Genomic DNA, 13466 nt, shown 5'->3' on the forward strand with positions numbered 1-13466 from the left:
GTGCAGACAGACATGCCACCTCTCAAGCAGTTCAGCACAGCCAAGACTCACCTAGACTGGTAAAGAAAAAGCGATTTATATGCGTTGTATGTGCGGTATAACATTGTGCCACCAGATGGCGACGCGGAGTCCGTTTTTTCTCTACCTGTTTTCCCCGTTTAAATTTATGCCGCTTTAAACTGAAACGCTTCTTTTGATGCGTCTAGATCCAGCGTTGGAACCAGTCGTTGTCCTCTTGTATTGCACAGCAGCTGAGGGAGCTGGCTTATGTTTCGGGGCCATGCTTTTTAATCTCCCAAGGCCTCACGCACCCTCTCCCTACAGATCCCAACACGATCCCCTAGGTGAGTGCACAATGGCGGGTGGGATTGCTGAATCCACCCCTCAAGACCCACGCGCCCTCTTTATGGGGGCGGGACAAGCGTGTAAAGTTGAAGCCGGGGGGGACAGGAGAGGGGGCGAAGTTTTGCAAGGGGATATTTACTCCATAGGAGGGAGAGTTGTGGAAAAGGAGCTCAAAATGCTTTATGCGACGACGGCTCGAAGGCGACCTTCGGCCTCCCTCGGGAACCAATTGCGCCGCCTCCTGTCGCGACAAGGAGCGTTTTAAAGTGTGGCAATTCCAGATTCAGACGAGGATTAATTGGTGCCTTTTCCTCTTCTGAGAAAAAGGCGACGCCTGCGTTTGACCTCGGCTGCTTTCGAGCTCTCTTCCTTCACTTCACAAAGAGAGAGAGAGAGAGGCGATCGAGTTGGGGGGTCAAATGGAGGTTAAAATGGTCCTTGGGATTGTGTGGAAAAGATTCGCTCCTCATATTAATCTAGTCCCTCTATTTCCCCCTTGCTGTTCTTGGTTATGGGTGACGTGAAAGAAAGGCAAGGATCGTGCGCGGGTTGGTTGTGTTACTGGCAGTGGGCAGGAGCGTGTGGATTTGCCGCCCAGCTCCAACTTCCCACCGGTCTTCCGGCCACAGCTGAAAAGTTGCGCCTCTGCCCCCCAAAGCACCCCCCATTCTCAGCGGCACAAGCGAAAGGCATGGCGCGGAGAGGCGCTTCTGCGTGCCTGGCCTGAAAGCGCTGGCGAGCCGCACGGTGGTCGTGGCCCTTTAAGAAGCCCGGGGAGCGGGGCTGGATCAGAGAGCGCCATAACCACACCGCCTGCGCCTGAGTGGGATAGGCTGCTTTGGCAGGGATGGGCTGGGAGGAGCCCTCCTGCATCTGCAAACTCTGGCCAGGGAAAGAGCGAAGGGGGTAGAGCTGGGGGGGAGGAGGAGGAGGAAGAGGAAGCAGAAGCAAGAAAGGGGAAGGGGGGGACACAGGCAGGCGCCGAGGGTGCTGTGGGGCTCAAGCTCGCTCATCCCTTAGCAGCGCAATCTCTGCAACCGCTGCGTTTAAAAGTTTATGCGCTTTGGATCCAGGAGCGTTGGCTGCGCCGACCCTCCCGGAGGAGGGGTTTCTTTCGTCTTATCTTCCCCTCTACCCGTCTCCGAGATTTACACTCCTTCCCTCCCCCCTCCCGCTTTATTTTGTTACTTGCTTCTGGGGTTCGGGTTGCAGAGGACCAGCGCTATGCCCCGGAAGAGTATCTTGGAGGTGAAGGTGCTGGACGTGCAGAAGCGGCGAATTCCCAACAAACACTATGTGAGTGAGCGTGGCATGTGTGTTTGTGTGTAAGTGTAACCCGCGGTCGGGTGGGGAGAATTGCTGAGAGCGCCTTGAAATCCTCTAGCCCAGTGTTTCTCAACCTTGGGTCCCCAGATGTTGTGGGACTACAGCCGTTCATTTTCTTCACATGCTGGGACAGATCTGCTGCCCTTGATACAGCTGCTTTGCTGGGATTTCGCACGGGCATCTTCCCCCTGCGTGTTTTTTTTTTGGGGGGGGGGGCGTTGGCTGCAGCTCACTAGCTAGCAGAGAGGCGATGGGGTCGCCTCCCCGCAGCCGCTTCTGTGCGGTCTCTTCCATTCCCTCCTGGATCAACTGTGAGTGCATGTTGTAGCTGGAATAGTCTGTCTGTGCACACACTGCAACTTCCTAGCAAGCCAGGCAGGAAGTTCTTGCCGCCTGGCTCTTTCTTTTCTTTCACCAGCATTGACATTACAAAGGCAGGATTGTGCATGTTGACCAGCCCGTCACTTTAAATCTCTGGCCAGTGCTCTGGACGGCTCCCATCGTGGGATGGGCAAGCATAAGTCTCCCTTGGCGTTTGCTTTTAATGGTTTGCTTGGAAATTTAAACTGCTGGAGGGGATCTGGAGAGCAGCTGCTCTCCTGGCAGAGAAATCTACATGGGTTTCTTCTTTCTCAGAAAGGAAAGTAGTGGCTTTCCTGCCAGATTTGTGTTCAGCAGCCTAGAAGTGCATCTGTAGGGTGTGTGAGAAGTTTGCTCAGATTTCAATCTACCCCAGGCGAGAAGACCTCTGGTACTCCCTACTTTTGTGCCCGCTATGCTTTACAAGCATTGTAAGGCTGTGGGAACCTGGCTGCAATGTGTCAGAACTGTCAGATTCTGTTTGGAGTGTGTATCCGTTGGGGCTGGTGACTGGCAGGTTGGGTGCTGCAGCTTGTCATTTTCACTAAACTGGGGTATGCCTGCTGAATAGCAACCACCTCCCCTTCTTGCAGGGTCTGTTCTCCCACTTTTAATATCCTGCCTGTTCTGTGCTGAATCCTTAACACAAATATTTCGTGCATTATAGATTGCGAAGGAACACAGTCTCTACCCAAAGAGTTGACTGGCAACTCTGTTAAAGAATCTATAGCAATGTTTAATTCATTCACAACACACACACACACACACACACACACACACACACACAAACATATTAGGAGCCGGAGGGGTGAGACTGTGCAAATAGAGACAGCAGAGATGGAAGGTTGTGCTTCACATATGGGAACCTGATTGTTTCTGAGAATAATGAAAAAGTGAGTTAAGTAGGAGGCAGCCAGGAGGATGCAGAGGAGAACAAGGAGTGAATGGTAGCATAGGATGAAACATGAGTAAAAAATGCAGGTCTTTTAATTCCATATCCTCTTATACTGTACAAATTGGTGCAGCAATCTTTAACTATACCTACCTCTAATGATGTAATGATCCCTCCCTTGCCATTTTGAGATAAAAAAACTATGATACTGTGATAGTTTTCATTTATTTATACTGTTCTCAGCAACAATTGTCACTAGTATATGCTTTGCTTTAGAATGTCATAACAATCTGACCTTTTATTTTATTGCATTTATATCCCACTTTTCTCCAAAGGAGCTTAAGGTGGTGTACAGGGTTCCCCATTTTTATCACCACAATGTAACTGTGAGTTAGGCTAGGCAAGCAGAGAGAGAGATGGACTTGGCAGAGGCCACTCAATCAGCTACTAAGAAAGAATTTGAACCTGGTCTCTGAGCTCCAACTTTGTTCTCTCCAGATGTTGTTTGACTCTCAACTCCCATTAGTGCTAGCCAGCACAGCCAGTAGTCAGGAGTGATGGGGATTTACAGTCCAAAAACCTTTGGAGGGCACCAGGTTGGGGAGGGCTGCTCTAACCACTGCATCACAGCGATAATCTGCCGAATTTTGATAGTGGAGAAGGCAACACAGGGAAGCGGGTGGGGAGAGGAAGATAAACAAAGGAAACAAGTACTGTAGTGGGGATGATCTACAGTACAATCCTATGCCAATAAACTCTATTGTGTCCAGTAGATTATACTCCTTGTTAAATATGTTTAGGATTTCAGCCAAAATGCAGTTGCAGACATGTGCTTTAGAACTGGCTTTAGAACTCTAGTTGGAGATGAGATTCTACTTGCTTAAAAATATTGATGATTAAAGGTAAAGGTAAAGGTACCCCTGCCCATTCGGGCCAGTCTTGCCAGACTCTAGGGTTGTGCGCTCATCTCACTCTATAGGCTGGGAGCCAGCGCTGTCCGCAGACACTTCTGGGTCACGTGGTCAGCGTGACAAAGCTGCATCTGGTGAGCCAGCGCAGCACACGGAACGCCGTTTACCTTCCCACTGGTAAGCAGTCCCTATTTATCTACTTGCACCCGGAGGTGCTTTCGAAGGTTGGCAGGCGCTGGGACCGAACGACGGGAGTGCACCCCACCGCGGGGATTTGAACCGCTGACCATGTGATCGGCAAGTCCTAGGCCCTGAGGTTTTACCCACAGCGCCACCCGCATCCCTATTGATGATTATTATCAATTAATTAATTAGATTTGTATACCACCCTTCCTCACAAGATCTCAAGGTGGTTCACAGGATAAAAATACAAAGTATAAACACCAGGAAATAATTAAAACAAATACAACAAAGCAATACCCCCTTCCACAAACACATTTAAAAGCCTCTTCTACTAGATTGCTGCTGCTTTTTATAATGCTTGCTTTTTAAAATACCATGCTTATAACATGACATTACTTTATGTATCTTATTAGACTGGGGCAGAGTTAGGTCTTGCTTTTACTCTTCACTATGGATAATTTCTTTTGTTTCTTAAAACTGAATGCTGCCTTTGCACCAAATGATGCTATAGTGCTGGCCACATTCATCCTTTGAAATACATTCCTGAGTTGACTGGAATAGGTTTTTTTAATCTTTGGAAGGATCTGCCAGTGACTACAGATAGAGATGCTCTTAGCTGTGTTCTAGTTCTGTCTGGACATCATAGTATGGAGAAAATGCATAATCAAAGGGGGGAAAGATGGTGGGCTCTTACACATAAGAGAAAAAGTGAGACATTTGGGAAAAGTCAATCCTTTAAATCAGAAGGAAAATCAACGAGAAATTGTTGCCTGTAATGAAGGATAGGCGAAGTGAATCAGTTTGGTATAGCTCTTCAGTTCAGATAGACATCAGTCTATCAGATTTGATTATCATACCCCAGAAGTTTTCAACCTTTTTGAGTCCACGGCTCCCTTAACCAATTACATTCTTTCTGTGGCACCCCTGTGGGGCTCAGGAGCCCAGTTATGTCACCCCTTGCCTGCAGAGCTGACAGCCTCTCACCCTTTTTTGAACACCCTCCCTTGTGGAGTGTTCTCTCCCCTTTCCTTGGGAGTCCTCGGGGCAGCCGTCCCTTGTCTCTGAGCTGACCCCCGCCCCAAAGAGAGGTGTCTCCCAGAGGCACCATTCACCTACGGAGCTTATAGCCAGGGCTGCTGCAACAAACAGCTGTGCAAGCCTTTGGGAGGCAGAGACAAGAGAGGGCATCATAGCAGGGAGGGAAGGAAAGAGGGATGGAGGCCAGTGTGGCCCACGGCACCCCTGATCATCATTCAAGGCACCCCAGGGTGCCACAGCACACTGGTTGAAAAACGCTGTCATACCCTAACGACTTGTTGTTGTTTAAATGAGGCAGTCCTGCTTTCTAGCTGACTGTAGGGTTGGGCAGTTGTTTGTATCTTGGTCAATTCAAATGCCATGGTTGCTACTGCAGAAACCAGCTTTGTAATTTGCACTCCCTCCTTCCTTTGAGTAGATTAATTCCTTAGTCCCCTTTCCCAGCTCTGAAAGTTTGGAGGTGGAAGAGGAAAAGGAGCTTGTACCTAAACTCCCAGTAAGATGCAGTGTGAGGTCTGGAACTTGTGTTGCAATCCCCTATGGGAGTAAGCACCAGTGAACACAATGGGACTCCTGTGCGAAAATGCACCAGAGTGTGCTTAAGGGGAAGGTCCTGACAACCAATCTTTGCTTGACTACCAAGGCCCAAACCAAAGTTGTGGGTTTCCACTGAGTGCATTTGCTGTGTGTAACCTGCATACTTGGGTTTGTGTGTTATGAAAAATCAGCTTGCACACAAACTGCCCTCTTGGATCAGACCAAAATATCCATCTAGTCAAGCATTTGGTTTCCATCTGCTCACCAGATGCCTCAGCGTGGTTAATTGTGATTTTGGATTTTAGAAGCAAATATTAAGATGGGAAATACACTTCATGCTAGCCAATGTGTGTTCTCAAACAGCACTTGCGATGGGAAAATTGGGGTGGGAATAGGAATTCTGCCCTGTCAATTTCTTCCTCACTTTTTTTTAAATTATAAAAAAAATCTTAATCAGTGTTGATTCCAATTGGGCAGCACTGCTGGGGGGGGGGGCAATGTACTAAAAGTGGGTGGGTGGGTGGTGAGAGAGAGAGAGAGAGAGAGAGAGAGAGAGAGAGAGAACCATTTGCAGAGGAGAACTGATGAACACGGAAAGGGTTAAGCATATTTCTGTGCTGGTTCTCACCTGCAAATACCTCCCCCCCCCCCAATTAGTATTACAAGGCAAATAAGGATAATAATGATATGGTGGCTCTAGAGCCTATATTTATTTTATAGCATGTAGATCTGTCCAAAGATTTCTGCTGGCCATATATATCCAATGAGTTCCTTCAGACAAGTTCAGCTCTTTGACTGCATACCTGGGACTGTTTGCACGGAGCAAGAATATATTGTGTGAACTAGGCCTGAGGCTCATTGTTATTTACACAGATCTTTTTTTCTGTCTTGCCCTTCCTCCAGTTATTTATGATGGAAAAAATACTGACTTCTCCCTTTTGGAGTAGCATGAAAATGGTTGGTGATGTCATAATTCCTTTTCAAATTACAGTACTGCTCTAAGTGAAGGATTAAAGGCTGCCTTCCCTCTTGGCAACTGTGAGCCTTCCTCTTCTTCCAGCAATGGAAAATATCCACCACAAATATGTTTGCTCTCATTTGATTCCTTAGATGATTCTTTAACAGTTAAAAGTTTTTAGCCCTTGAAAAGAGAATGAACTTATGATTCTGTAATTCAGCTCTGACAACCTTTGCAGGAATATATTGTGTTGTGGTTGATTTGAAATTGGCTGCTGCTGACCTTTACACACCAAGACTAGACCTTTGTTCTTTATCTTCTACCTGAGCTAGGAGTCTTTCACCCTGTTTTTAAATGTTCACATATGCTTTCCACTCGTCCCAGTGGATGAAAATAAAGGATGAGATTTCCTTTGGAATCCGTAGTTTTTCAGCTTGCCATGTATTTCCATCTTTTGAAGGGCAGGTGTGAAAATAAAGGGCAATTTTAGGAGTCTTCTTTTGTCTCTGGAATCCAATGGTGTTTTGTTTCTGAGACTTTGAAACCTTCACACCCACCCCACACACAATTAAATTGATGTGATTATACCATCTACCTACAGATAGAAGACATCTCCAAACATATTCTTATCTAAGAGGCTTTGTCTGTGAATTAAGAGGTCACCTGCAATGAGATCTTCCTACTTTGGTACATGCACTGTTTATTCACTGGTGACATTCCAGTGATTCCAGAGCACAATTCCAGAGCACAATAATTAGAATTGTTCAGAGAGAGCTTGGAATGGGAAAGAATCTCAAGGCCATTCTCTCTCTCTCTCTCTCTCTCTCTCTCCCTCCCTCTCTCTCTCTCCCCCCCCCCCCCTTTGATCATGGACAGTTGTACATGCATACGGTGACCACATGGAGGATGATAGACCAGTTTGTACACACAGGCAGCCTGTAACCATCTCTGTGCCCAGTTGCCCAGTTGGACAATGTAGTTGCACTAACCTTTCGGCCATGAAGCTCACTGTGTGGCCATTGCCAGGCACACTGTCTCTCAGCCAAAACTACCACACTGGGAAGTTGCTTGGCTAAAAAGCGGAAGAAGGACAAATGTTGTAAGCTGCTGCCTTCAATTCGTTGGAGGAATAAACGCATTTTAAAGAAAATCATGTCTCTGTTTCTGAAACCCTGTGAACGTAGATTAATGTTGAAGTGAAAAAGAACAGTGTTTGCCCCTGAATCTGTACATAAGAACAAGACAGATTCCCAAAGACAGTTAATTATATACACTCCAAACCTATTTTTACACAATAAGTGGAGAGGCTGAGTCATCTTGCTGTTGGCTACCTACAAGGCTCTTTCTGTGAGGTTGGAGCCAACCGTAAATAGGCCTGTTAGGCCTCCTCAACTACTTTGAGCACAGACCTGTCTTTCTCTTCCCTGAAGGCAGTTTCTTACTATTCATGAGTTTGGAAAACTCCCTACTTTCAGAGTGTCATAGTCTGACCTAGAAATGACCTGTGCATTCCCCCCACCCCGCCCCTAGACAGACAGACAATTGCACTTAACTTAATTCTATGGAAAGTTGTATTTTCAGCTGTGGGGCACTAATGGGGAGACTGGTTCTCTGAGAAAAGGCTGAGGAAAGTGTGGCCTTGAGTAACTTCTGCTATTCATTTATTGAGTGCTCGGAAGATCTGATGTTTGAGAATCTGCTTCTGTCCTCATTTATCTCTGTGGCGGCTGTAACAGAGGGCAGAGTTGCATGTAACTGTTGTTTCTTCCTCCTCCCCACATCCCCTCAGCTTTGGAGAAACCTGCTTCAAATGAGCTTGTTGCATCTAGTTAGTGGAGTTATGATATCAAATCTGTGTTTCATAATGAACTTAACCTTTTTCTCTCATCTCATGGTTGATGATTGGGTCAACACCTGTTTGCGCAATGGGTCAGCTTTGTGTTTAGGGATCTGAACTTTTCCTTGGGTTGCCTAACAGTCTGCAGTGGCATAGCGTGGGTTGTCAGCACCCGGGGCAAGGCAAGTAATTTGCGCCCCCTAACCCGTGGATTTGCGCCCCCTAACCCTAACCCCCAGATGTTGCGCCCAGTGCGGGCGGCCCCCCCTGCACCCCCCACGCTATGCCACTGACAGTCTGAAGACAGATATTGATTGAGTCTGGGAGGAGTGTAAGTGTGGAGGAGGAAGGCAAAAGTGAACTATTTAGTACAGGTGTGGGAAACCTTTGGTCCTCTAGATGTTGCCAAATGACAACTCTTATAATCCCTGGCCATTGGCCGTGCTTGCCAGCGCTGATGGCAGTTGTAGTTTAGAAACATCTGGAGAACCAAAGGTTCCTCACTCCTGAATTAGTACCATGGCTCCAACTGATCTTGATTAATCCCTGGATTTCTCAGTGGCAACCTCAAAAAGAGGACTATTGCACTTGTTTGCAGTGTGCATGCAACTGCTGAGACTTGAAGGGAAAGGGTGTGTGTTAAGAGTACAAGGCCTGTTATCCTATGTCTGTGCCCTTAATCCTCTCAAACACAGTAAATAAAGCACAAGACACTTTCTTCTTTACAAAAATATCAGTAAGCTGGTTCCTTTTCTATAGGAACCCTTACATGGGGCCAGGGTTCAGGAATACAGTTAAAAGAAGTATAGATACCACAACATACTGCTCCACAACTTACAAAATGGAAGTGCTAATCTGACTCTGAATTTAGAGATGAGCTAGAAGCCAGTGCGAAGTGACATATGTTGGTGTGGTTGGACCAGAAGATTGGCAATGCTAGACTTCTAGTGTTATTGGGAATTGTTACGAACATTTTTCTCTTCTACAGCTGACAAAGGGTTACATCTTTTTGTAGCTGTTAACAGTTTTTCTTCTAATAATGCTAGCAAGTAGATGAATGCATTGGAAATAAGCTCTTGATGGATGTCTTAGTAATGGAGTTTGCTAGTGATGCCAGACCAGTAATGAATGATGGATGAGAAAAGTAAGTGATTGAAATCTTTATTTTTAAAATATGAGGACAGATAAAGCACTCCTTTTGTAAGATTATGCATGCACTGCTCCAAGCTGCAGCTTTTTAGTTGGGGGCAGTGACTGGTCAGCACAACATTGCTGATTCTATTACATTGAAATACATTGGTATTTCCTGTAACGTACAACCAAACCACTGCACTATATGAATTACAAGTGGCTGGACTTGTGTGTTAGCACTCATCTGAAGGCATATTGGCTCATGAATTGGTACATGTGCAGAAATTGCTTACATGATATCCTCTTTTGTTTAGGTCGATGACTATAAGGTGAGTTGAAGACACCCCCCAATAGGTGCTTTGTAATGTCGACTTTGGGTGATTTAGGCAGTTGTTCAATGCTGAGCCATGCCAGGCATCGGATTATCATTTGGTAGTATAGGAAGGTATGAGATGTGGCCTGGTGCCTTATCTAACAGTACTGGCATTGTGTAAACTTACATCTGGTCCTGAAACATGCTGCAAAGCTGCTACCATGAAAATTCAGAAATGTGAGTACAGATGGGAGCATTACTCTTCTGGCTTTCCTATCTCTAAAGAGGCAGAAAAATGGAGGGGTTGTCTTCCAAATGAAACATGGGATCCCTGATCCACAATTTCCATGGCTTGCCCTGCATTTATCCCCCAGTCACTGATAAAGTCAAATTTTATTTTCTAAACCCACTTGTGCACACTTAAAATGTACTTGTTTTGCAAGATGTGGTTGCCAATAAACTGAAAGTATTTGAAGAAGAAAACAATACCCCTCAATGTAAACTTTGGTTAGACTCTAGTCCTGTTGGACTCCTGTGGTGTGTCTTCCTCTTACCGCCTGGTTTGTCTCAAGACCACCAGCTCTGCTCTTGCTAGAAGGTTCTGGTTCCCCTGTTGATAATGCTAAGTGATGCCACATCTGATGAACTTGGTAAATTCCCCCTGACTTCTGGTGCAAGTTCATATTGAAAGAATCATGTGGCTTCAAGAGTGGAGATGGGGGTTGTGACTCGCTGGGTTTTATTTCTCCCTATTCAGTTGCTTTGAGGGTTTTCCCCCCCTCTCTCTGACAGCTCTGTTACAGTTGGACAGATACCATTTACATTTCACTAGCAGCTTGTCACTCTTGGCAGTTTTCCTTTTGGCTATTTTTCCCCAGTCCCCTTTCCTTCAATATGTGGTTGCTACAGCTAGTGAAGGGACATGGAAGATTGGGAGGGAATTGTATTATATAGATGAGATCATACAAGGAGGTATCTGTGAGGAACAATATTCTTTTGAGCCAGGACTTATCACCCAGAAGAATATTTTCCTTCTCCATATGCAGCAAGGTTTTAATTAGTCAGGGGTTAAGCTTGACGATACAAAGACTTCTTAAAACCCAACTTGGTTAAATGCCCATCATGTTTTAAATGTTTGTAATATAACGCACAGGCATATTTTATATATAAAACCACAAATTAAACACATAATTAGCAAGAGACAGCACCTCCCATCTATGTTGGAGATCAATCCTAGTAGCATTTTATGTTGTTGAAAGTGATCCCCCCCCTTGAAATATACATGGAGAACGTACCACGTTTTAATTTTCATATTATTCACATAAGGCACCAGTGTAAGAGCAGAGCCTCCAAGTGCCAGGCAGATTCTTATGGGAGCAGTTTCTGAGGTAATGTGGTCCCAAGCCATTTAGGGCACAGGTGGGTAGAGTTCAGATTATTATTTTTAGGGACGCGGGTGGCGCTGTGGGTAAAACCTCAGTGTCTAGGACTTGCTGATTGTATGGTCGGCGGTTCGAATCCTCGTGGCGGGGTGAGCTCCCGTCGTTCAGTCCCAGCTCCTGCCCACCTAGCAGTTCGAAAGCACTCTTAAGTGCAAGTAGATAAATAGGTACCACTTTATAGCGGGAAGGTAAATGGCATTTCCGTGTGCTGCGCTGGTGCTGGCTCGCCAGCTGCAGCTTCGTCACGCTGGCCATGTGACCTGGAAGTGTCTTCGGATGGCGCTGGCTCCCGGCCTCTTGAGTGAGATGAGCGCGCAACCCTAGAGTCGGACACGACTGGCCCGTACAGACAGGGATACCTTTACCTTTACCTTACTTTGCTTTTTACTAGGTTCAAGAGATAAAGAATGATGAGCCCACGACTTTCTTTTGAAGACTAGAACTTCCATGCACAAAATCCAGCCCTGTTTATTTCCTCCCCAATTTTTTCAGCATCATAATTGGTGGTGGTAAATTATTTTGTTCTTAGCATTGGTCAACATTTGGGAGTCAGAAACATTTGTCCATAGTGTATGAAATAAATTATTATTACTACACCAACCCAAGCTCTATATAAAACTGTTTAAGAATAGATGGTGACTGTGAATAGAGGGCTACTTCAGATGTGTCTCCCAGGGATCACCTGTACCCAGTAAAATCCATGCCTTATTGCTCCCCTCCATTTAAAGAAGCCAACTGCCATGCAACATGGGACAGGATACTGCCCTTAAGGAAATGGGGCCCTGAAGCTCCCTTAGGCCTGTAGAACTTGTTGCCCAGTTCTTTGGATCACAGGTCAATATTTGGTACAGCTCAGACTTAAGTTGTCCATTTGAAGAAAACTTTATGGAGTACCTTTGTTCTATTTTGACCTTTTGCTATGGTCACTTCCTCAGCATTTTCCCATCCATATAAATGGGTGTGGGTAGAAAATGTTTTGTGACGAGAATACTCATCTCTATAGTGGATACTTGACCCAAAAAGCAGGGGGGGGGGGGAATTTCCAATTCTTACTGATAAGCAAGCCCTACAAATTAGCCAGTTGATTTTTCCTTCTACCTAGAAATCATAGCTGGTATGGTGATCTGATGTTAGGACATTGGGTTTTCAACAAGGGAGCCTTCCTTTAGATGTAAGAAGAGCCCGGCTGGATCAGACAAAGGCCTGTCTAGTTCAGCCTTCTATTTCCACAGTAACAAATGAAATGCTTATGGGAAGCACATAAGCAGGACATGAGGATGGTGAAATTTGTGGTGTGAAGTATGTGTGTTCTTGCCGTGCATTGGATTCTGCTTTGAGCAGGTGGCTAGTTACCTCATTCAGCTTCAGTGTCCCACTATGCATATGAAATTATCAAAATGGTGAGTGTGTGGGCCAATCCACGATTTCAGTGTGCATGAGTCATACTGATCATGGAATGATTAGTTAAAAGGTTGCTGGGAAAGTTCCCCTTCTTTCTTAACGTCTTCCTGGGATGTGCAAATCAGACACACAGTCCCCTTCTGCAGTATGATCAAGCATGCAGAGGCAATCTCTGGCTAATAAAGTGTTCCATTTCCTCTAGAGGACTCCCAAGATGCACTTGGTTCACCAAAAGGGCTTGCCGCAAAGCAGCCAGCATGACATCATTTAGGTCTTTGGCCCCCAGAAGTTCTGGCTCGCTAAGCATTCTATAGCATTTCAGTAATGGATCACTTTTGGCAGCCTGCCTAGAGAGAGAGAGAGGGAGAGAGCCTTCTACTGGGGCTGGAAAAGCCTGTATATCTTTGTTGCTTTCCCTTCTTTATGCTGCCTGTATTTCAAGCCTATTCTCATGAGACTTTAATCAGATTTGTGGAAACTACTTACAGGGGACTGATTTTATTTAAAGCTCAGAGTAGTTAAACAAAACCTGGGAAAGTAAGAGATTGCAATACAATACTGGAGGGTGGGGGAGAGAAAAGTGTGTGTGAGAGTGAGAAATACACATCCATCTTGCAAAAGCGATAATTTTGACTTCCTATTTGGGGTTTTCGAAATGGTATCTTTGCTAGGGTTGTAAAGGATTGGGGCTAAGCTGGACCAGTTCTTCAGGGGTGCTCTTTTCCTTCAAATGGGAATTGATGCATTCCTAGTCTCTTTATATACGTGTGTGTGTGTGTGTGTGTGTGTGTG

General features: G+C 45.6%; 1 protein-coding gene across 3 annotated transcripts in view; it reads left to right on the top strand.

Moving 5' to 3' along the window:
• The first annotated feature begins 227 nt into the window (after positions 1-227).
• SH3PXD2B (SH3 and PX domains 2B) overlaps positions 228-13466 on the top strand; it is a 103677-nt gene continuing 90438 nt past the window's right edge. Inside the window, exon 1 of one of the 3 annotated variants that reach the window (XM_083726134.1) lies at positions 228-344. Coding sequence is in view for 2 of the 3 variants with exons in the window: in XM_083726132.1 (XP_083582258.1) it covers positions 1402-1641 (240 nt within the window). In the remaining variant the exon portion in view is untranslated. Of the gene's footprint in view, positions 345-442; positions 1642-13466 lie in introns of those variants that run through there. The other 2 variants (XM_083726132.1, XM_083726133.1) reach the window with 2 other exon arrangements.

The sequence above is a fragment of the Podarcis gaigeae genome (genome assembly GCF_964106915.1).
Source record: "Podarcis gaigeae genome assembly, chromosome: 2".
NCBI lineage: Eukaryota > Metazoa > Chordata > Lepidosauria > Squamata > Lacertidae > Podarcis > Podarcis gaigeae.